The sequence below is a fragment of the Oncorhynchus keta genome, chromosome 17 (assembly GCF_023373465.1).
Source record: "Oncorhynchus keta strain PuntledgeMale-10-30-2019 chromosome 17, Oket_V2, whole genome shotgun sequence".
Classification (NCBI taxonomy): Eukaryota; Metazoa; Chordata; class Actinopteri; order Salmoniformes; family Salmonidae; genus Oncorhynchus; species Oncorhynchus keta.
In genome coordinates, this window is record NC_068437.1 from 20,149,473 (window position 1) to 20,174,824 (window position 25,352).

Here is a 25,352-nt window from a genome sequence, read left to right on the forward strand (position 1 = left end):
GACCCTTGTATTTTATTTTTTATTTTTGCATTGTCTCTATGCACAATCGCAGGACTCTACATACATACGGACACTGACATTCCTACACACATACACGCACACACACTCACATACAATAATAATTGCTGCAACTCTGTTTATCATATATCTTGATGCCTAGTCACCTTACTGCTACTTCTGTCATTCCAGTATCCCTGCATATTTTAAATATGGTATTGGAACTGACTCTGTATATAGCTTCTTGCTTTCTCATCTTCTTATTTTTATTTATTGTGTGTTTTTTCTCTGCCTTACGTTATTGTTAGTGCGACATTGATATTTATTACTGCATTTCGGGGTTTGGCGCTTGCAAGAAAGACATTTCACTGTATTTCACTGTACTTGTGCACGTGACATTAAAACTTGGAACTTAATCTACCGTAAACACAAGAACAAAAATATTGCGCGCTCGGTCTTGGCGTTATGGTAATTTATTCACCCACCACTGACGCACTTCCAAAGACCCGCTGAAATTCAAAGTGTATTTGAAAAGGCGTCAAATGAACAGCCACACGAATCTTTTCGCAGTTTATGCTCAGTTTTGACTTGTTTGCTTGACCTACACGGACACTTCTGTTGAGGTAAGGGAATGTTATATTCGACATATTATAGGTGAATAGCTGAAAGTATGTTCAACCAGCTAGCAGCACTAACGTTCAGCTATCTGCATTCTCCAGAGTCCAGTTAGCTAACGTTAGCTTGTAGCTAGCCAGCTGAGTTATTGTAACGAAACTGCCGAATAAATCAATTAGCTAAGTTGCATGAACGATAGCTAGGAACTTAATTTGGTGTTTATTTCACAGGAAGATCATGGATGGGGAATTTCGAAGTGGGTTGGCGACAGCTTTGAAGAGACATAGAGACCCTTTGTCTGACACGGAAGACAATGTCCACTCGTCTGGTGAGTGTCAACATCACTGCGTGCGTGTGAGTGCTTGTTAATTAAACCCCCTAAGGTAGAAGTCCACGCCCCGCGAAAATCTAATTAATAAATTAATTCAAAATCAAATGTCAAAATGATCTTTGATATGACCTTAAAACAATTCCATATCGCTAAGCAGACCCCCCACTTCCCTGGCTTAGACAGGTCTTAGACTTCTATTAAAGGCTTGAACAAGTATGAATTAGTGTCAACTTATGTCATCAGTGCAGTGTTGGGGCATACCCATTATTATTGTGAGCTTCCCTTTGCTTTCTTACAGATGTCAATGATGTTCAGAAAAGGCGTCGCCTGGAGGTGTTGGGCGAGGAGAATGTCAGCCCTACAAAGAAGTTTTCAACTAGAGATCGCCATCGGTGTGCAGAGCTGGTGAAGCCTGACACCCCTGCTCTCTGCTCTGTCCGCTCCAGAGTACAGCAACTAACCCAGAGACGTGAGGGTAAGAGGATAACGCCCCCTCCTAAAATAACCAACTCGCAGCCTGTATACAGTATCGATAGAATTAGAATATGGCAGTATCCATGCAACACTCAGATCTGTAGTCATTGAGAAACAGTGACTCCAACAGGGGTTGTTTTGTTTACAGGAGGGCATGTGCTGGCTCAGAGATGCCTCTCTGATCCAGGGTCTGGGGTACCATCCATTAAATTCCAGGATGGAGTCAAAGAGCACCATCTTATTGGTGAGTTTTCTTATACATTTACCTTCTAGCTTCTTTACCATTCATTGAATGCGAGTGAGAACACATCTGCCCAAAAGTGGTTAAATGATAGGAGCATCTGGTCTGTTTTTCAGGTGAGGCAGAGTTCAGCTCGCGGGTGGAGCGGTTTAAATCCCCCACCACTCCTCAGGCCAGCCCCCTGCCAACCAACCGGTGGCCCCGTACCCTCTCCAACGCTGTTACCAACTTACAACTGAAACTTGAGGCCAGTGACACGCCCAGCTCCAAACAAGCCTCCCGCATACGCCAGGTCTGTGCCACACACAGGTGAAAAATCTGTCTGTGCCCTTGAGCAAGGCAGCGTCCGCTAAATGACTAAAATGTACATGTAAAATGTACCAGGAGTCTTGAGGTATGCAATGCATTCTGAAATGTTGATGTTGCACAATTCTTAAAATTCCTGTGAAGTTTCTAACTGCTTCTATTTGTCTGACCAATCAGGAGAGGGAGGAGGAGCTGCGTCTCGTAAGGGCCCAGCCAATCACAGAGAATGTCTTCCTAAAGCGAAGCTTCTCTGATTCCTCACTGACTGAGGTAAGTTTTGTTACCCTCTCTCTTGTGTATGGTCACGGAATATTGTTAAGGGTTATGTTTTTTGGCTTCCGCTCAGCCCAGTCAAAGCTCTTCTCTGTCTTGGCACATTAAGGCGGAACGAGCTTCCCGCTGACACTAGGACAGCAGAGTCCCTGCCAGTCTTTCGAAAATGCCTGTAACTCTACATCTTCGAACAGTATTTTAAATTGTGTGCACAAATTCTGATCTGTTTCTCTTAGTTGTCTAAAACTCTAAGATCATATGTTATAAATTGTTTGCAATGGAACAAGCTTTAAAGTCATGCCCACCTGACTCATATTGCGATTTATAATGGACCCTTTTTTAATTGCGTAAAGAACAGTAATTGTGTGATGGCGGTTATGTGGGGCTGTGTTCCAAATTAAATGACTACAAGTATGCTTGCTCTAGTTCCTCAACAGCACAGCTAGGAAAACTAAAAAACATTTTTTTTTATAGTTGAACTCTTTGACATAAAATTGCTTAGGAACTGCACATGTTGGAGAGGTGTGTGTGGCCATTTGGAGACACCAGTTAGTCCTCTCATTCGAACCCTTAATTTTTATTTTTTATTTTGCAGATACCCCACATTTTCCACGAATAGGCTTATGTTACTGAATTTATCCACAGTATTTTCAGATTTTGTTGTAAGCGAATGCGACAAAGTACAGTAAATGTAAAATGCACATAAAATCTGTTATGTTGTGTAATGTTTGGTTTCAGTCATGTCAGGTGAACTGTTGTGTACTCACCATTTGGTCTAATCATTTTCCCATTATCTCCAAACTGTTCCCTTTCAATTACTACTGTGGTTATACATTTTCATATTTCTTAAACATTTCAATATACTGTAGCAAATGCCCATGTGTGTAAAGGGTTAATTGCTCTGGATAAGACCGTCTGCTAAATTACTAAAATGTTGAGCTCAAGTACTTGTTTACTGATAGAACAATGATACTTGTTGTGAAATCATTAGAGGGCGACCCCACCCGTCTCCTCATTCTCCCCTTGGATGATGTTTAGACGTAGCAGGAGACTGCAGTGGCCACCGTTCCAACCATGGAATGTGAGTTTACTTATATGGACTGAGTGTAACTGGTTCTGAGGAGAACAGGGTGTCTTGAAATGTCACAGGTGTCATTTTCATCCTCCAAGTCACTTGAATGGTAATCGGGTGTAGGGTTCACTTGGTCCTTCATATAGTGGTACAGAATCTTTAATATATAATGCCTTCGGAAAGTATTCAACCCCTTGACTTTTTCCATATTTTGTTTCGTTAAAGTATGATTTAATTGTGGAAGAAAAATTCTACATTTTATGAAAATTTCATGAAAAATAAAACGCTAATATATTTTGATTAGATAAGTGTTCAATACATGTTAGAAACAGCAATAGCAGCAATCACAGATGTGTTTCTGGGTAAGTTCTTAAGAGTTTTGCACACTAAGATTGTTCAATATTTGCACATTCTTTTTCAAATTCTTCAAGCTCTGTCAAGTTGGTTGTTGATCATTGCTACACAGCCATTTTCCAGTTTTGCCATAGATATTCAAGACAATTTAAGTCAACTGTAAATAGGCCACTCAGGAACATTCAATGTATTCTTGGTAAGCAATTCTATTCTGTAGATTTGGCCTTGTGTTTTAGGTTATTGTCCTGCTGAAAGGTGAAATCCTCATCCGGTGTTTATTGGAAAGCAGACTGAACCAGGTTTTCCTCTAGGATTTGGCCTGTGCTTTGCTCTATTCTGTTTTTTATCCTAAGGGAACTCCCTAGTTCTTTGCTGATGACAAGCATGCAGTGCCCATAACATGATGCAGCCACCACAATGCTTGAAAATATGACGTGGTACTCGGTGATGTTGGATTTGCCCCAAACATAATGTTTTGTATTCAAGACAACAGTTAATTTCTTTGTTGCAAACAGGATGCATGTTATTTGAAATCTAAAACATGTTTATTATGCACATGCTTCCTCCTTTTCACTCTTTAGGCTAGTATTGTGGAGTAACTACAATGTTGTTGATCCAGACTCAGTTTTCTCTTAACAGTTTTAAATGACTATTGCCCTCATGGTGAAATCCCTGAGTGGTTTCCTTCCATTTCGGCAAGGTGTATTGATACACCATCCAAAGCCTAATTAATGACTTCACCATGCTTAAATGGATATTCAGTATTCATATTTCTACTAATCGGTACCCGTTGTGAGATTTTGGACAACCTCCCTGATCCTTTGTTTGAATATGTGCTTGAAATTCACTACTTGACTGGGGGACCTTGCATATTGTATGTGCAGGTTGCAGAGTTGAGGTAGTCATTCAAAAATCATGTTAAACACTATTGCACACAGTGAGTCCTTGAAACGTATTATGTGACATGTTAAGCACATTTTTACTCCTGAACTTATTTAGGTTTGGCATAACAAAGGGTTTGATTACTTATTGACTCAAGATATTTCATATTTTCATTTGTTTAAAAAAATAAATGTATCTACTATTACATGGGATATTGTGTGTAGATTAGTGGGACAATCTCAATTTAATCCATTTTAAATTCAGGCTGTAACACAACAAAAAGTGGGAAGTCAAGGGGATTGAATACCTTCTCCTGTAGATGCATAGACATGTGCATAAGAGGAACACTGTATTTTAGGGGGCTAATTTGTCTGTGTCCAGCAGGCAGACCTCAATGTGACTGGTGATGAACCTTTTGGGGTGAAGGACGGCAGCTTTACCGAGACATCTGTCTTCACTAAGGTCGATGGAGTGGAGCCTCCAATTCAATACAAATACGGTAAGACACTGCAAGAGGAGAAGTCAATGCATTATTTCAGTTTATGAGCTTGAAGGTAGATAAGTTAATGGTATATGTTGAGAAAAATCTGACTAAAATGTAAGAATCTGAATTTTGTGCAAATATCAGTGTAGAGAGGTCAGATTGTGATTATTCAACAGGTGAGATGGCAGAGTCCTCAGTTCACATGGATGTCCCACCAGAAGAGGTGAAGGGGAGACACATGGTTGAGCGACAGGCAGAGTGCACTATGGTCATTTGTCAGGGAACTTCTCTCCCAGATGAACAACGTGAGGCAGCAGAGGGTCCTGTAGTGAAAGAGCAGCAAAAGGCAGTCTCTCCTGCTAGTGACAAGCATGTGGAAAGGGATTTAGTGGTGAAGTTCTATGTTAATGCTGAGTCCCATTTATTTTTAGATAATCCTGTGGCAATGGAGTCAAAAGGAGATGGTGAGGAGTTGGGTTCTTCTGTAGTTGAGCAGATGGGGTCCCTACAAGAGAAGGAGATGAGGTCTTCTGTAGTTGAGTTGGGGTCCTTTGTAGATGAGGACATTGTGGGTTCCCCTTTAGGTGAGAAACAGGTGGGGTCTGCTGTAGGTGAGGAAGAGGGGGTAGTTCAGTCCCAACTAGAGAAGGTTGGGGACCTATTAAGTGAGAAGATGGAGTCTTCTGGAGTTGAAGAACAAGGGAAAGCAGAAAGTATTTTAGTTGACGTCCAGGGTGAGAAGTCCGTTCTAGGTGAAGATCAGGGGGAGTTGGGTCCTTCTTTGGGTCCAGAGCAGGGAGAGGCCGCAAACGCATCAGCTGTGTCAGACAGAGAACAAGGAGACTCTGAGCTGCTTACAGACGAGGAACTGACTGATGAACCACAGTCGGAGGCCAGAGGGTTAAAGAAAGTCACATTTATCCTGGAGCCAGAAATGATCAATGACTCAGCTCTGTCTGAGCTGGACTCTTCATCTAGCTCGAAAAGAGAAAGTATGTCAGGTGAGACATGTCTAGGTTGTTGGCACAAGTTGGGCAGGAGGTGAGACACAACCACGTTGGGTTTACACATAGTTGCGCACACACCTGGGCATAAAGTCATAAAGATACTGGTCAAATTTTTCTGCCACTGCCATTGTCTAAGCAAGGGATTCAATGGGTCACGGCCAACACTTTGCACCTCCATCTTTCTTCTACACTATGAACAGCCAAATTATGACATTTTAAAATACTTGTTACATCATGTTGTAGACCAGGGATTGTCAACTATATTCAGCTGTGGGCCAATTTGAGTGGTTGGTCGTGGGGCCGGAACATAAAACAAATCTAAGTTTATTTGTCACATGCGCAGAATACAATGGGTGTCGACCTTACAGTGAAATGCTTACTTACAAGCTCTAACCAACAGTGCAATTTTTAAGTAAAAAATAGGTATTAGGTAAACAATAGATAATTAAAGAACTAAAAAAACGTAACATGACAGTGAAAATAACAGTAGCGAGGCTGTATACAGTTGGTACAATGTGTCCGGTTAGTCGGGCTAATTGAGGTTATATGTACATTTGAGGTAATATATTTGTAGACTGCGAATTGACCGCAAGAAGCCTAAACGGATATACAGTGCTTTCGGAAAGTATTTCAGCCCCTTCACTTATTCCACATTTTGTTAGCCTTATTCTAAAATGGATTTAATGTCCCCCCCCCCCCATTTACACACTTCCCCATAATGGCAAAGCAAAAACAGGTATTTATGAATTTTTCCTAATTTATATATTTTTTAAAAATAGTTGCATATTTAGACAAGTTTTCAGACCCTTTACTCAGTCCTTTGTTGAAGCATATTTTGCAGCGATTTACAGCTTCAAGTCTTGGGTATGACGCTACAAGCTTGGCACACCTGTATTTGGAGTTTCTCCCACTCTTCTCTACAGATCCTCTCAAGCTCTTTCAGGTTGAATGGGGAGTGTCACTGCACAGCTATTTTCAGGTCTTTCCAGAGATGTTCAAATCTGGGCTCTGGCTGGGCCACTCAAAGACATTTAGACACTTGTCCCGAAGCCACTCCTGCATTGTCTTTGCTGTGTACTTAGGGTCGTTGTTCTGTTGGAAGGTAACCCCAGTCTGAGGTCCTGAGCGCTCTTCATCAAGGATCTCTCTGTACTTTGCTCCGTTCATCTTTCCCTCAATCCTTACTGGTCTCCCAGTCCCTGCCACTGGAAAAACATCCCGAAAGCACGATGCTGCCACCACCATACTTCGCCGTTGGGATGGTGCCAAGTTTCCTCCAGCCGTGACGCTTTGCATTGAGGCCAGAGTTCAATCTTGGTTTCATCAGAACAGAGAATCTTGTTTCTCATGGTTGGAGAGTCCTTTAGTTGCCTTCTGTCTGACTACTCTACTATAAAGGCCTGATTGGCGGAGTGCTGCAGAGATGGTTGTCCTTCTGGAAGGTTCTCGCATCTCCTCCCTGAGCCCCTTCTCCGATTTCTTAGTTTGTTTTGGTACCCTTCCCCAGATCTGTGCCTCGACACTCCTGTCTCCGAGGTCTACGGACAATTCCTTCAACCTCAGCTTGTTTTTTGCTCTGACATGCACTGTCAAATGTGGGACTTTCAATCAATTGAATTTACCACAGGTGGATTCCAATCAAGTTGAAGAAACATCTCAAGGTTGATGAATGGAGACAGGATGCACCGGAGCTCAATTTCGACTCTCATAGTAAAGGGTCCGAATACTTATGTAAATAATGTATTTGTTTTTATTTTTATAATACATTTGCAAAAATTTCTAGCCCTGTTTTTGCTTTGTCATAATGGGGTCTTGTGTTAAATCATCAATTTTAAATAAGGCTGTCACGTAACAAAATGTGGAAAAGGTAAGGGGTCTGAATACTTTCTGAATGCACTGAAATGATTATGTTTAGTCAAATATTACAAACCTTGATTACATTTCTGAACATTGTCCTGCATAGGGTACCGTCTTTGGGACAGTAAAACGGGTGTCCTGACTCTCTATGGTCTCAATCCCGTGGCGTTTATTGCAGGGGTGTTCAACCCAGTGTCATGGCTAAATTCCCAACCTGGCCACATTCCATCATGGTCACCTAATCTTCCACCTCATTCCTAATTGGCATATATCATTCCTCACCTCGTCAACTGATAGTTGATGTGGTGAGAGTTCTGGCACAAAATGGTTGCCGTGCATCACTGAGGTGAGTGCTTCACCTTGATGGTGGATGAGGCGAGTTTCCCTCTACTATGTAACGCGTTTTGAGTACCTCAGTTGGTAGAAAAGTGATATATAAATCCAATCATTATCTCTCGTATGTGGGAATACTTTCCAAAATTAAAATAACTTGTAGCTGATTTCCTGGTATTTTTAGGCGTATGTCCAACAATGAAAATGAAACAATTTTATGTTTTTGGGGCTCAGAAAACTGCCAAATAAAACCACTGTCAATTGGGGAACCCTGTTGTAGACGCACTAGGGTGACTTTTTTTAATGTCTGGATATTATTATGTAACTTGCTGCATATGGGGATTTATCCACAGAGACTGAGCTGAGCTCTCGCGATGAAACCAACACCGCTGAGATGATTGACCTAATGTTTGATGAGGTGCTGGAGGCTGCTGCCCAGGGAAGGATGGAAGAGGACACTGAGGATCACAATAGTGGCATAGCCACAGCGATGTGTGGAATAGAGGAAACAGACACAGAGTTGGACAAAGCTGAGGAGGGTGAAGACCTGGAAGAAACCAAGGAACTGGACTCTAGTGCAGATGAGCTGCTGTCCTTCCCACCCAGCTTTATCCTCTCCCCTCTCAGCAAGTCTGTGGAAGCTGTGGTCACTCCTATGGTAAGGCTCTGCAGACAGACTGGTACCATGGTCACCTAGTTCAATGTGATTCTGAAAGTGATTGGTATTTTATTAGGATCCCATTAGCTCTTGCGAAAGCAGCAGCAGCTACTCTTGCTAGGGTCCACACATGAAACATGACATCATACAGAACATTAATGGACAAGAACAGCACTGCATATTTACAAACGGCACATACAGCCTACACATCACATGCACACAATATCTAAGTCAATAGGGGAGAGGCGTTGTCGTGAGGTGTTGCTTCATCCGTTTTTTAAAACCAAGTTTGCTTTTCATTTGAGCAATATGAGATGGAAGTTCGACGCAATAATGGCTCTACGCTAACAATACTGTACGCTTTCTTGAATTTGGGGACTGAAAAGACCTTTGGTGGCATGTCTGGTGGGTTGTTTGTGTGTAAGTTAACTTCGCAAACAATTTGGAGTTTTCAACACAATGTTTCTTATAAGAAATGATGCACCCAGTCTCAACTCTTAGTCAAGAGAAACTGGCAGGAGTTAAATGTATATTAGCCCAACAACTAGAGCCTGCAAGTGTGGTGTCAAAAGCAGTGCATCTCTTTATTATGGACAGACCTCTCCCCTCTTCATAACCATTTAATCTATACAGTGCGTTTAGAAAGTATTTAGACCCCTTTTTCCACATTCTGTTACGTTAGTCTTACTCTAAAATTGATTAAATAAACAATTGTCCTCATCAGTCTACACACAATACCCCATAATGACAAAGTGAAAACGGGTTTTTAAAAATGTTTGCAAATTTATTACAAATAAAAAAACAATTCCTTCATTACATAAGTATTCAGACCCTTTGCTATGAGACTCATTTGAGCTCAGGTGCATCCTGTGCCCATTGCTGATCCTTGATGTTTCTGCAACTTGTTTGGAGTCTACCTGTGATAAATTCAACCGACATGTATATGGTTGAATCATCAGCATACATGGACACAGGCTTTGTTTGATGCCAGAGGCAGGTCATTGGTAAACTTAGAAAGGAGTACCTGGAGCTTTCCTGCGGTACACCACATTTGACATGTTTGACATTCGAGAGGCTTCCATTAAAGAAACCCCTCAGTTCTATTAGGTAGCTCTGAATCCACAATATGGCAGAGGTTGGAAATCCATAAAACATAAGTTATGGTCAATAATATCAAAGGCTGCACTGAAATCGAACAGTATAGCTCAAACAAATTAATCAATTTCTTTCAACCAATCATCACTCATTTGTGTCATTGCAGCACATGTTGAGTGCCCTTCCCTATAAGCATGCTGAAAGTCTGTCAATTTGTTTACAGAGAATTAGCATTGTATTTGGTTATACACCATTTTTCTCAACAGTTTGTAGTTTGCGAAGAGCTGGCAGCAAGCTGATAGGTCAGCTGTTAGAACCAGTCAAGGCCGCTTTACCTGTCTTGGGTAGTGGAATGACTGGTTTTCCTCCAGGCCTGAGGATAAACACCTTCCTCTAGACTCAGATTAAATACATGATAGACAGGAGTGGCCAGTCAGCTACCATCCTCAGTAGCTTTCCATCTGTCAATGCCAGGTTTGTCATTATTGATCGATAACAATGATTGTTCCACCTCTCCCACACTAACTTTACACAATTCAAACTTAAAATGCTTTTTTTCATTATTTGTTTTTTAATGCATGTATACGATGGCTCACTGTTCATTGTTGGAATTTCCCGCCTGAATTTCCCTACATTGCCAATGAAGTAATCACTAAAATAATATGCAACAACAATGGTTTTGTGATGAATAACCCATCTGAGTGTATGAAAGATGGAGTTTAATTAATCTTTCTGCCCATAATTTCATTTAAATGACTAAATGTTTTTTCCATAGTTTTTTTTTGGCATTGTTCTTGGCTTTCAAAGTTTGAATGTTTTACACTTAAATGTTCCTCCACGTGTTTGATATCCCCACAGAGACTTGCAGCCAACCCTCCATCCCTACTTCTGACTCCTGAAGAGCTGACCACTCCCCCTGCTGATAGTGCCCCTCTCTACAGGTGAGTCATCTTGTCTTCTACACTTCAGGACAAGCAGAACTGACAGTGGTCAGCTAACATGAGTGAAATTAAACTCATTGACTATGATAATCTTTCAAAATATATGATTGGCTTGTTATTTATACCTGTGACGACTCCAATGTGTTTTGTGATTGACAGCATCGATGCCTACCGCACCCAGAGACAGAGCACCAAGCCAGCCATTCAGAGTGTAACCCCAAGGGTGCAGAGGCATGCCGCTGAGAAGTCTCACCCCCAGCACTGTGTCAACACCAAGGAAAGGATCATGGTCTGTAGTAGGACTGTTGGAACGATTGAGTCTATTCTGTATGTCTTCCGTGTCATGGAGAGTGACTACCTGTGTAGCATATCATCCAAACTTTGCATGTGCTTTATGTGGGCATTGACAAATGTACCACCAGTATAACATTAGCTTTGGCACTGACCACGTTTACATGCGTGCAGTATTCCGGATAGTAGCTCATATCCTGTTTAAGGTCTTTTTCGGCAGAAGCTGTTTCCATGCATTTTTTATTTTTTTTCTTTTTATTTCACCTTTATTTAACCAGGTAGGCTAGTTGTAAACAAGTTCTCATTTGCAACTGCGACCTGGCCAAGATAAAGCATAGCAGTGTGAGCAGACAACACAGTTACACATGGAGTAAACAATTAACAAGTCAATAACACAGTAGGGGAAAAAAAGGGGGGAGTCTATATACATTGTGTGCAAAAGGCATGAGGAGGTAGGCGAATAATTACAATTTTGCAGATTAACACTGGAGTGACAAAATTATCAGATGGTCATGTACAGGTAGAGATATTGGTGTGCAAAAGAGCAGAAAAGTAAATAAATAAAAACAGTATGGGGATGAGGTAGGTAAAAATGGGAGGGCTATTTGCCGATAGACTATGTACAGCTGCAGCGATCGGTTAGCTGCTCAGATAGCAGATGTTTGAAGTTGGTGAGGGAGATAAGTCTCCAACTTCAGCGATTTTTGCAATTCGTTCCAGTCACAGGCAGCAGAGAACTGGAACAAAAGGCTGCCAAATGAGGTGTTGGCTTTAGGGATGATCAGTGAGATACACCTGCTGGAGCGCGTGTTACGGATGGGTGTTGCCATCGTGACCAGTGAACTGAGATAAGGCGGAGCTTTACTTAGCATGGACTTGTAGATGACCTGGAGCCAGTGGGTCTGGTGACGAATATGTAGCGGGCCAGCCGACTAGAGCGTACAAGTCGCAGTGGTGGGTGGTATAAGGTGCTTTAGTGACAAAATGGATGGCACTGTGATAAACTGCATCCAGTTTGCTGAGTAGAGTGTTGGAAGCAATTTTGTAGATGAGTGATATCCCACTCATGAGTATCCCTGTATCCTTGAATACAAAATAATATTCCTTATTTAAGTTCATGTGGGTTAACTGAAATATGGACACTAGGCCTATAACTTCACGTAGCGTAGTATTAACTCCTTACAGTGAAATTAGACAACAAATGTTAGTTGTGTCTTGGGAACAGGAGTGGAGAAATGATTTCTTATAGCATCTCTTGTGGAAATGCCAGTACACGTGTAATGTGTTATCTTTGACACTGTTATGCAAGCAGACAGTATTTCAACCACATAAGATATGCACTCAAGACTAACTGAAGTTTTATCAGGAATGTGTTTCGTCATTTTCTCAGGTTTTCATTTCCTTAAAACCGGTCAAACTGATGACATTTTGCACAGGACCGATCTTTTCACTTTCGGAGTTATTCCGTTTTTTCCCCAGTCCCCAAATGAAACTGTAAAACCGACAACTTTACAGATATTAACTGCTGTAGATTACTAATGCATTCAATCTATTGATGTAAGACATTATTCTGGTGAGCTTTACTTTTATTTAGTCTTTTGGGGCAACAATTTATAACAGAAGAGAAGCTGCATGTCTCAAACTGTAGTTGACAACCAAATGTCGGGAATGTATAATATGGCTAGGTAGTCTACTTTTTGAAGTGGTTTGTTTGTGATAGGAGAATTATGTTCTCGTGTTCATTAACCAATTCAATTGTAATTACTGTCTGCTATATCAAGATTTGTAAGATACTGATAGAAATGAAAACAGTCAAATGTCAAATTCATGGGAACGTTCTGACTTGCACAGTACAAAGACCTTAATTTTATAGCGACACACATACTTCCATACAAAACATCAGGTATCTACCCAGCCGACAGAGATTTGGGTCCGTGAGAATAGCTTCTCTCCTCCTTCCCCCAAGATAGCGAGAGACCTGGGAAGTTCTCAGTGTCCCAGTCAAGGTCGGCACAGAATCTGCCTCAGACAGTCTGTTATCCCCAAAACATGAATTCCCCAAATCATTAATTCTGACTAAGAACTACACTATAGGGTATAATAGTATTCTACTGACTATAACCACACACAGGATTATAATAATCTAACGATTCAAATCACTTTCATACATGCATTAAAATCTAACGATTCTAATCAGTTTTGATTCCAATCAATTTCATACAATCATATGGTTTTGAAGTTATAGTTTCAGAGTGTAATATCCTAATAATTTATTAAACACAAGTAAAACATATTCCCTTAAATTTGACAATCCGATGACATCACACAACACCCATGATATGTGAAACTGAGCCTGCACAGACCACAGTAAAGGGGATAAGATGTTTACATGCCACAGTATCCCGTCTTACATCAGCATGTCCCAGGCATCTAATCTGGGTTTCTCATAACCGGGATACAAGCGTTTTCGGGTTATTGCGAACTGGATATGATGTTTATATGCATGAACTCAAAAACAATACATGAGTGTCCCAAATAATAACCGGATATTGGTGTGCATGGATTTGGTATTTTAGTTATTTTATTATTATTTTATTATCCCCATTTAGCTGTTGCAAAAGCTGCAGCTACTCTTCCTAGGTTCCACACAAAACATAATACATAATTAGTATTATGTAAAACACAAAACATCATTAGACAAGGACAGAACTACATACATTTTTTAAAAGGCACATGTAGCCTACATATCAATGCTTAAACTCAAACTATCTAGGTCAAATAGGGGAGAGGTGTTGTGCCATGGGGTATTGCTCTGTTTTTTTTAAGCCAGGTTTGCGGTTTATTTGAGCAATTTGAGATGGAAGGAAGTTCCATGCAGTAAGAACTCAATATAATACTGTATGTTTTCTTGAATTTGTTCTGGATTTGGGGAATATTAAAAGACCCCTGGTGGCATATCTGGTGGGATAAGTGTGTGTCGGAGCTGTGTGCAGGTTGACTATGCAAACGATTTGGGATTTTTCAACACCTTTTTATGTTTCTTATAAAAAGAAGTGATGCAGTCAGTCTCTCCTCAACTCTTAGCCAAGAGAGACTGGCATGCATAGTATTAATATTAGCCCTCTGATTACAATTAAGAGCAAAACCTGCCGCTCTCATCTGGGCCAGCTGCAGCTTAACTAGGTCTGTCCTTGGAGCACTGAACCACACGACTGGATAATAATCAAGATTCGACAACTAGTGGCTGCAGAACTTCCTTTTTGGAGTGTGGTGTCAAAGCAGATCATCTCTTTATTACGGCTAGACCTCTTCCCATCTTTGCAACCATTGACTCTATGTTTTAACCATGACAATTCCAGGTAAAGCCAAGTAATTTAGTCTCCTCAACTTGTTCAACAGCCACACCATTCATTACCAGATTCAGATAAGGTCTAGTACTTAAGGGATGATTTGTACCAAATACAATGCTCTTAGTTTTAATGTTCATGACCAGTTTATTACTGGCCACCCATTCCAAAACAGACTGCAACTCGTTAAGGGTTTCAATGACTTCATTAGCTTTGGTTGCTGGCTCGTGATGGTTGAATCATCAGCATACATGCACGCATGCTTTGTTTAATGCCAGTGGCAGGTCATTGGTAAAAATAGACAAGAGCAGAGGGCCTAGAGCTGCCCTGCGGTACACCACACGCATGTAAATGTGTCCAATGGAAAGAAATAGTATTTAAATGAGTATGGCTGGTTGGAGTGAATCTCCTATCCTCCTGTGATTGGTCAGGTTCTGAATGAGGATGCTGCCAAGCTGCAGATGGTCATCAAACAGACGTTGCAGGCCCTGAGCTGCTGCACTGACGAGGACCACGGCAGGGGCTCCCTGGAGGAGGCAGAGGCTAATAAACTGCTGCTCGTCTCCTGTGAGTCTCCATCCACTCATATCCCACCCCTAGCTTTGTGACGTTTTCTCTCCTCTCCCCTAATTTGTCTGCTGAATTAGTGTATAATCGTCAACCTCATCCATCTCACTGCTATTGCTTTTTTTCTCCTGTATACGTCTATGCTGGAAGGTATGATGGACCTCTTGATTTATTCCATTGCTTGATCATCTGACTGTGTCCCCCTTTGTCTCTTCTGTGTGTCAGGTGAGAAGCGGGCAGCCCTGCTGGCTGAGGTGGCCAGGCTGAAGGAGAGGGGGGCTCAGTCTCTGAGGATCTAGAGGGGGGTGATGGTGAGGGGGACTCCGGCATGTCCCAGCAGCCCTGCAGGGGCACCGTCAGCATCAGCAGTGTCCAGCTCCCTCTCAAGGTGGAGTTTGTCTGCTCTGCCCGCACACAAACAGGTACCTACAGTCGGTTAGGCGACGTGTGTTATCACCTTTGTAGTATGACGTTTGTTGCATCATTTATTTTGAACCATTTACTCTGCTGCTGCTTGCTGCCAAGGTGAGTTGTTTGCCTGCTCATTTGGGTTAAATGTTCAAGTAGTAAAGTACAATTAATTCATTTTCAGCTCAAGACACATTGGAAACCATACCAGGTGATTAATGAACAACCCTCCTGACTATTTCTCTCCTCAAAGGTCGGCCCACTCATTATTTCTTTGTCCTGATTCGTTATGGACCCTGCAACATCGTTGCGACCCCATTGGCTACGGCAGTGGACGCCCAGAATGGCGACACCATCTCCTTCCCCACCTCTATCACCCTGTGAGTCCAGCTACTGGTTCCATATGGAGGAAGTGAAGAGTAAAGGAGAACTCACCAGACCGATTGTCAATCTGTACAGTAGGGGTCTGTTCACTTGTCGACGCGTGTGTTGTACGGTTCATGTTGAATCGGTTTTGTAAATTACGGCCAGCACTCTGTTTAGAGTAGCTAAGTTCTCTCGGCAGGCAATCCTACTGGTCTGTCTTTGCCTTTTAAAGGAGATGCTTGTGTAATATCTGCTGTACTACTGCTAAAATGGCTCTCACCCCTAGTCTGTCCAACTCTTTCTGTGACTGACTGTATTATGTCCCTTCAGGCAGGACATTCGCTCCAACTTTGAGATTGATGTGGAGGTCTACAGCCTGGTGAGATGGAACATATTACTTTATTTCTCACCTAAAACCTGTGTATTAGTAAATATCGTAGATGGTCAGTGATAAGAATGTGTGTTAACAGGTTGTTAACAGGTTGTATGTAAAAATATACAAACTGTCTTCTATTACTCAGTCCCACACCTCGGGGAACACCTGCAATGTGGATCTCCGCAGCTCCACCAAGTCAAGGGTGAGTGCGACATCTTCTGATTTACGAATGCTATCCAATGTTGTATGGCTGACAATGAGAGAGATGCAGTGGGGCAAAAAAGTATTTAGTCAGCGACCAATTGTGTAAGTTCTCCCACTTAAAAAGATGAGAGGCCTGTAATTTTCATCATAGGTACACTTCAACTATGACAGACAAAATGAGGGAAAAATCCAGAAAATCACTTAGGATTTTTTAATGAATTTATTTGCAAATTATGGTAGAAAATAAGTATTTGGTCAATACTTTGTTATATACCCTTTGTTGGCAATGACAGAGGTCAAATGTTTTCTGTAAGTCTTCACAAGGTTTTCACACACTGTTGCTGGTATTTTGGCCCATTCCTCCATGCAGATCTCCTCTAGAGCAGTGATGTTTTGGGGCTGTTGCTGGGCAACACAGACTTTCAATTCCCTCCAAAGATTTTCTATGGGGTTGAGATCTGGAGACTGGCTAGGCCACTCCAGGACCTTGAAATGCTTCTTACGAAGCAACTCCCTCGTTGTCCGGGCAGTGTGTTTGGGATCATTGTCATGCTGAAAGACCCAGCCACGTTTCATCTTCAATGCCCTTGCTGGTGGAAGGAGGTTTTCACTCAAAATCTCACAATACATGGCCCCATTCTTTCCTTTACACGGATCAGTCGTCCTGGTCCATTTGCAGAAAAACAGCCCCAAAGCATGACGTTTCCACTCACATGCTTCACAGTAGGTATGGTGTTCTTTGGATGCAACTCGGCATTCTTGGTCCTCCAAACACGACGAGTTGAGTTTTTACCAAAAAGTAATATTTTGGTTTCATCTGACCATATGACATTCTCCCAATCTTCTTCTGGATCATCCAAATGTTCTCTAGCAAACTTCAGACGGGCCTAGACATGTACTGGCTTAAGCAGGGGGACACGTCTGGCACTGCATGATTTGAGTCCCTGGCGGCGTAGTGTGTTACTGATGGTAGGCTTTGTTACTTTGGTCCCAGCTCTCTGCAGGTCATTCACTAGGTCCCCCTGTGTGGTTCTGGGATTTTTGCTCACCGTTCTTGTGATCATTTTGACCCCACGGGGTGAGATCTTGCATGGAGCCCCAGATCGAGGGAGATTATCAGTGGTCTTGTATGTCTTCCATTTCCTAATAATTGCTCCCACAGTTGATTTCTTCAAATCAAGCTGCTTACCTATTGCAGATGCAGTCTTCCCAGCCTGGTGCAGGTCTACAATTTGGTTTCTGGTGTCCTTTGACAGCTCTTTGGTCTTGGCCATAGTAGAGTTTGGAGTGTGACTGTTTGAGGTTGTGGACAAGTCTTTAATACTGATAACAAGTTCAAACAGGTACCATTAATACAGGTAACGAGTGGAGGACAGAGGAGCCTCTTAAAGAAGTTACAGGTCTGTGAGAGCCAGAAATCTTGCTTGTTTGTAGGTGACCAAATACTTATTTTCCACCATAATTTGCAAATTCATTAAAAATCCTACAATGTGACTTTCTGGATTTTTTTTCTCCCTCATTTTGTCTGCCATAGTTGAAGTGTACCTATGATGAAAATAACAGGCCTCATCTTTTTAAGTGGGAGAACTTGCACAATTGGTGGCTGACTAAATACTTTTTTGCCCCACTGTACATGTCAAAAGCTCAGTTCTGATCATATTTATTTTTTAGGTCACTCCAAAGAAGCTTCTAAGCACCATCAAGGTAAATTCTGCTTTCTTACAGTGCCTTGCGAAAGTATTCGGCCCCCTTGAACTTTGCGACCTTTTGCCACATTTCAGGCTTCAAACAAAGATATAAAACTATTTTTTTTGAAGGATCAACAAGTGGGACACAATCATGAAGTGGAACGACATTTATTGGATATTTCAAACTTTTTTAACAAATCAAACAAAAACTTAAAAATTGGGCGTGCAAAATTATTCAGCCCCCTTAAGTTAATACTTTGTAGCGCCACCTTTTGCTGCGATTTCAGCTGTAAGTTGCTTGGGGTATGTCTATCAGTTTTGCACATCGAGAGACTGAAATTTTTCCCCATTCCTCCTTGCAAAACAGCTCGAGCTCAGTGAGGTTGGATGGAGAGCTTTTGTGAACAGCAGTTTTCAGTTCTTTCCACAGATTCTCGATTGGATTCAGGTCTGGACTTTGACTTGGCCATTCTAACACCTGGATATGTTTATTTTTGAACCATTCCATTGTAGATTTAGCTTTATGTTTTGTATCATTGTCTTGTTGGAAGACAAATCTCCGTCCCAGTCTCAGGTCTTTTGCAGACTCCAGGTTTTCTTCCAGAATGGTCCTGTATTTGGCTCCATCCATCTTCCCATCAATTTTAACCATCTTCCCTGTCCCTGCTGAAGAAAAGCAGGCCCAAACCACGATGCTGCCACCACCATGGTTGACAGTGGGGATGGTGTGTTCAGGGTGATGAGCTGTGTTGCATTGTTTTGCATTGTTGCCAAAAAGTTCAATTTTGGTTTCATCTGACCAGAGCACCTTCTTCCATATGTTTGTTGTGTCTCCCAGGTGGCTTGTGGCAAACTTTATGGATATCGCAATGGCTTTCTTCTTGCCACAGATTTTTTATTGGATATCTTTAAGCAATGGCTTTCTTCTTGCCACAGTCAGATTTGTGCGGGAAAACTACCCGACTGATTGTTGTCCTATGGACAGAGTCTCCCACCTCAGCTGTAGATCTCTGCAGTTCATCCAGAGTGATCATGGGCCTCTTGGCTGCATCTCTGATCAGTCTTCTCCTCGTATGAGCTGAAAGTTTAGAGGGACGGCCAGGTCTTGGTAGATTTGCAGTGGTCTGATACTCCTTCCATTTCAATATTATCGCTTGCACAGTGCTCCTTGGGATGTTTAAAGCTTGGGAAATCTTTTTGTATCCAAATCCGGCTTTAAACTTCTTCCCAACAGTATCTCGGACCTGCCTGGTGTGTTCCTTGTTCTTCATGATGCTCTCTGCGCTTTTAACGGACCTCTGAGACTATCACAGTGCAGGTGCATTTATACGGAGACTTGATTACACACAGGTGGATTGTATTTATCATCATTAGTCATTTAGGTCAACATTGGATCATTCAGAGATCCTCACTGAACTTCTGGAGAGTTTGCTGCACTGAAATTAAAGGGGCTGAATAATTTTGCACGCCCAATTTTTCAGTTTTTGATTTGTTAAAGTTTGAAATATCCAATAAATGTCATTCCACTTCATGATTGTTCTGGTTGATTCTTCACAAAAAAATACAGTTTTATATCTTTATGTTTGAAGCCTGAAATGTGGCAAAAGGTTGCAAAGTTCAAGGGGGTTGAATACTTTCGTAAGGCACTGTATCTGTGTATTACTTGAAATGGTGAGGGGCATATATTTATACCCCCTTTCCGGTTACATGTTTCTAATCTGAAAATGTTATCTTGTTGCTTTTCAACAGAGATCCAACCAAAATGTAACATGTAAGTATTGTTGTCCTAGTTGCATATGATCTGAAGATGACATTTGTCCTGAGTGATGACAGTTTGATTGAATTGAATTGAATTGAATCAACACCCCACAGCTTCTACCATGCCGCTCCTAAACACCCAGCGCACCAGCAACTTCTCTCTGGTTGGTTCTCACAAGATCTCCTTGGCCTCCCTGGGCCAGAGCAAGTTCCCCCTGGACAAGGTAGGCTCATCTCACCTGGGCCCTGTCTCAGTCACACCTGCTGCAGTGCTCCAGCCTGGATGATATATGTTTAGTGTACCTGCCTGCACTCCTACAGTATGGGAAGATGTAGGGATTCATGTTTTGTCAGTCAATTCCTTGGTTTTATCGTGACTCTTTAAAAAAAAAAAAAATGTTTTGAATCACCTGCTTGCTAGATTGTATCTCACTGTCTCTTGAGGATGTGTCACACTATCTTAATCTTTTTGGCTGAATCTACTGTATATCCTGTTACATTTTCAAATTTTCCACCTATTGTGATTATTTCAGTTGCGATATCAGATCGGATGATTGTCATTTCCTCACATGACTTGTTTTTATTTTTTCTTCGTGGTGTTAATCAAGTTTTCCAGTCTGGGCTGGGTCACTTGTAGGGCTGTGATTATGGAATTTGGGGTAACAATTAATTGCCATGCAAATTGGTATTTATTGTATAAAAAAATTAAAAAAAAGGTTGACTTTTTTTTGGTTTGTTTGGGGGTTTTTTTTAGCTTGTAATCCGTCTTTGAGAATTATCTATAACATACCTAATATAAAACAGATTTGGTACCACCCCTGTCAAACTTTACCCACTAAAAAATCATAAAAAATTTAAAATGATTATTGGGTAAACTATATCTACTTGAAAATTAAATTGAATCGCCCCCCAATCTTCTAAAATGAATGTATGAAGATGTTTATGACCCCCAAAAAATTCACTCCTACTGTCTGTTACATAATTATACGATAACTGTGCCAGCCCGAGTCACTTGGGATGTTACCTCTATCCCTCCCTTTTCTGTCTCTCCACTTGTGCACAGATGAAGTTTGAAGGCAAAATCAGGAGACTCCTGGGAGATGAGTTTCAGGAAAAGGTTTCACTCTTTCACTTTTCCCCACGTTGCACCCTCACCTTTACCCCATTTTTCCCATTTGACTCCTTTCATGCGGCCAGCAAAACTGGTATCAATAATTAGTCTTCGCTACACTGGCTATAATATCAGTGATGGAGTGCTCCATAGGTAGATTTCTAAGCACATTTCAATCAATGTTCATATGACTTTTCTTCCATTTTTCTTTATTGCACGTTTTATTGCACATCCCTAGCTAGATGAACTACAAGCAGCTTAACCCTGGTATCCATGTAATTCCACCTTTGTGCAGGTGCCCTTCCTGTCTCCACTAGAGGGAAACATATACCTGCAACTGGACAGCGAGAGCCACTCTAATGTCCAGCACCAGGGCTTCCTTGTGAGTTTATTTTTTTGACTCAATTCGCTTCGATATCTCAAGTGCATATTATCCTGTTCCTGTCCTCCATACTTTCTTTATTGTCGCCAGCAACATACCACCCTGCATACCACTGCTGGCTTGCTTCTGAAGCTAAGCAGGGTTGGTCCTGGTCAGTCCCTGGATGGGAGACCAGATGCTGCTGGAAGTGGTGTTGGAGGGCCAGTAGGAGGCACTCTTTCCTCTGGTCTAAAAATATCCCAATGCCCCAGGGCAGTGATTGGGGACACTGCCCTGTGTAGGGTGCCGTCTTTCGGGTGGGACGTTAAACTGGTGTCCTGAATCTCTGAGGTCATTAAAGATCCCATGGCACTCATCGTAAGAGTAGGGGTGTTAACCCTGGTGTCCTGGCTAAATTCCCAATCTGGCCCTCAAACCATCACGGTCACCTAATAATCCCCAGTTTACAATTGGCTCATTCATCCCCCTCCCCTGTAACTATTCCCCAGGTCGTTGCTGCAAATGAGAATGTGCTCTCAGTCAATTTACCTGGTAAAATAACAGATTAAAAAAAATAAAAAATGTGTGATTCATCCTCCACCCAACCACCCCCTCCTTCTCCCTCCTTCCATCCAGACCATGTTTGAGGTGGTGAATGGATTTGGAGCTTGGCATCGGCGCTTCTTTGTCCTGGAGGGAAACCACATGTCCTATTGGAACCACCCCAATGACAGAGGCAGCAAGGTGGGCATTAAGCTATGACGGGGATGACTGGGCTGGAGCTCTTGGTTCCAAGCTCTCAGGTTATCAGAACGATTTTGAAAAAAAGAAACTACGGTTAACAATTCCATTGTGTTTATTGCATACATGCATCAAGTGTGCATATGCACACTTGATAATATTTCTGATATCTTTTCTAATATTTGTAAGTTGTCTATGTACCTTTCCTGCTGCAAAATGCATTGCATCTTGGGAACATTAATATTTTCTCTTAACTGAATATACAAAGTCACACTAACTTGATTTAAGCATTCCCTCTCCTCTACTGTTCTCTATGTTGTACTTGCAGGCAGCAGAAGGCAGCATCTCCCTGTCTAGTTCCTCTAGTCAGAGTGTGAAGCCAGTGATGAGAGACTCCTGTGCTCGCCCCTATACTTTTGAACTGGTCAGCAGCGTCCAGACTGCACAACAGGATGACCAGGGCGCTCTGGCCAAGTAAATAATATTACATATTTTCTTACTCCCTTACGACACAAGCAAATTAGCTTGACAGCAAGTGGTCATGAATCTTTTCAATATTAATGTTTTGTGGAGGACTGACACTGCTAAAGTGAGCCTGTCTGTATCTGATAGACAGTGGTGTATTTGAATTGATCTTGTGATATTTATCATAACATGTTCTCTCTGTTCTTCAGGTGCTGGTTCTCAGCAGATACTGGGGAGGATCGAGGGGACTGGATGGAGAACCTGAATCAGGTTCTCCTGGACCTGCATACCTGGACTCGCTGCACCCCTGAACCATGCTAAAGCATAGCCCAACAACCAGGCCAGCTGTGGGAACATGAGGGACAGCAGTCTGTAACACACTGTTATAATCATATCTTTATGAATTCTTATGATTACCATTGGGAGATTATTTTAGACTTGGGGATATTTTGCCTTTCCTTTGATTTGTCACCTTTCAATAGCCATTTAAAATAGAGCTCCATCTTGTTGCTTGATATGTATACTATTTACCTGAGCTTGAAGTAGATGATTTAAATGAATCCATATAATCTACAAACACTATTAAATATGTATCAAACCTAGTGCAGAAGAGCACTAACACTAAACAAATGATTAGTACAATAGTGTAGTTATAATTGTCATTAGACTAACAGAGAAATGCCAGACATGGCTGCTGGACAATATGATTTCACTACTACAGCATTGCTGTAATACCCTCAAGTGTAGAAATATGTCTCTCGGAAATAAGAAATCTGTACCTGACACAACCTACCTAATCTAGAAACTTGTGAATTTAGTGATTCAACTAGAATTGCAGTCAAGTTGAGTTATAGTACTGTACTTGAAAAACTGAGCTATCTGCTACAAGTGAAATAGTCCATATTTACCAAGTTAAATTCTTCATGTTCCTTAACTGAATCTATTGCTGTGCATAACACAACAGGGGCCTGTCAACAAAGATGGTACCCAAGCACTTCAAATGGACTATAGAATGATAAGGTGTATAATGTTAGTGCTTCATCTCATGATAAATCCTAGTAGCAGCCTGAAAGGTGGTGAATGTATATGCTGACTGTAGTCAACCTAGTTTTTTGTTTTTCCTTCATGTATTTACTGTCAATCGGTCATTCTCTTTCTGTATGTGGATGTTATCCCTATAAAATACCTGTCAACTTTCTTTATATGCACATGATTGATGAAGGTACTACCAGTAAATAATACAAATGGGTCTAATGGCATACACTGTCTGAATTTGTTTTGAGTCCATGCAGTTTGTGTCATGCTCTTCTGTAAATTTGATATGGAAAATATTTGTAATGTTTTTGGTGCACGTGCAATTTGAGTTTATAAAACCATAAGCTCAAATATAGCTTTCATTGTCCTCCGTCTTCAAGCTGACATCTTCCTCTATAATATAGTCATATGAATGAGTGAGCCATACAGTGTTTACAACATTGTAAAGTATTGAGGGAATGGGGTTGGCTATGGCGCAGGAACTTGGGACAGGAATGTCATACAGGAAGTCATGCCTGTGTTTGATGTGTACTGCTACAGAAATATACTTCCTGGAGCCCCTCTGGGGGGAGGTGGGGCAGTTGGTTCTTAGCTCAAGGTGATGATTGGAAGAGTGGCCCAACTGTACATCCCAGGGCTCATGCCTCAGTGTCGTGTTCAGCCAGAACACTGGGCAGTCTGGTAAATGACATCATAGTCCCTATTTAGTGTATTATGGGCCCTGGTCTAAGGTAGTGCACTTTTAAAGGGAATAGAATGCCCTTTTGAATGCATACTGGGCCTATAGCTAGCAGGACATTGATATGAGTGGTGAGATGCCCAGGGACAAGGCCAATGTTATAGGGGAAGTAATGAGAGACCGTTGTCTTTAGTAATCGGGGTGGTCCGTGAGATACAGTAAGAACAATGGGGCACTGGTCTCACCCTAAGAGGAACTAATATCACATCCTCTCCCCAATCTGTAACTGTCATTCCTGGTAACCTTGTCTCCGTCTCTATTGTTAGATACTGTACCCTCAACCCGTTATGGTACTTGGCATATGAACCCCTAAAGACATGTTACCGGAGCCTTTACATCTAATAAACCAATTGACCTTTTCACTGATTTGTGGAAGCTGCATCTGACTGGATTACCTTACAAACTGGAAAGAGAGAGTTTTAAGAAATCACACGTACAAAGGCTGTAATAATACTCCCACTTGGGGCATAGTTCTGTGTTTTGAAGAGGTCCAGGAAATGGGGAGAGACACAGATGTGGGGAGAGGTCAGGGGACTTGCTGATACACAAATTAACAAACTCCCTTTAGAGGTAGCAGTTGTGTAACATTCCTAGTTTGTCCCAGATCTCAACAGCTGTGGAAGATCAGATGACTTCGCTCCTCAAAGCTACCAATGTTAAGGGCAGTACACAATTCCCTTATTGAAATGTCCTACCAAGACGGATTAGAGTTTCCCCCCCTTCATTTCTAATGACAAGTACTGTAGGTATGCAAGTATGTATAAAATTATTTTGCCCATTTAAAGAAAATACGTTTGAGATGCAGAGCGCCACTGTTTGATACAAGACCACGCCCCTTCGAATGACGAAGGTTCCCTTTACCTCTGCCTCTCTCCCTCCCTGCCGGCCTCTCCATAGAGGATGTGTCTGGGAGAGTGAGCGGGGAAGACCGTCAGTAGAATGGGTATGTGTCTTCGCTCCTTTCTCTCTGTGGTG

At 41.7% G+C, this 25,352-nt stretch overlaps 1 protein-coding gene across 1 annotated transcript; it reads left to right on the forward strand.

Annotated features, from left to right (window-relative positions):
* Nucleotides 1-473: 473 nt before the first annotated feature.
* On the forward strand, nucleotides 474-23,862 carry LOC118396236 (anillin-like). Its single transcript, XM_052465674.1, has 25 exons — nucleotides 474-620; nucleotides 843-940; nucleotides 1,242-1,418; nucleotides 1,566-1,661; nucleotides 1,775-1,950; nucleotides 2,142-2,234; nucleotides 3,229-3,318; nucleotides 4,927-5,044; nucleotides 5,206-6,030; nucleotides 8,580-8,884; nucleotides 10,838-10,920; nucleotides 11,080-11,209; nucleotides 14,990-15,125; nucleotides 15,351-15,397; nucleotides 15,436-15,547; nucleotides 15,787-15,913; nucleotides 16,230-16,278; nucleotides 16,421-16,477; nucleotides 18,151-18,183; nucleotides 19,917-19,938; nucleotides 20,040-20,149; nucleotides 21,332-21,418; nucleotides 22,034-22,141; nucleotides 22,467-22,612; nucleotides 22,813-23,862. The coding sequence occupies exons 2-25, from the start codon at nucleotides 850-852 to the stop codon at nucleotides 22,922-22,924; spliced, it is 3,330 nt and encodes a 1,109-aa protein (XP_052321634.1). The 5' UTR covers nucleotides 474-620; nucleotides 843-849; the 3' UTR covers nucleotides 22,925-23,862.
* The last annotated feature ends 1,490 nt before the right edge of the window (nucleotides 23,863-25,352 follow it).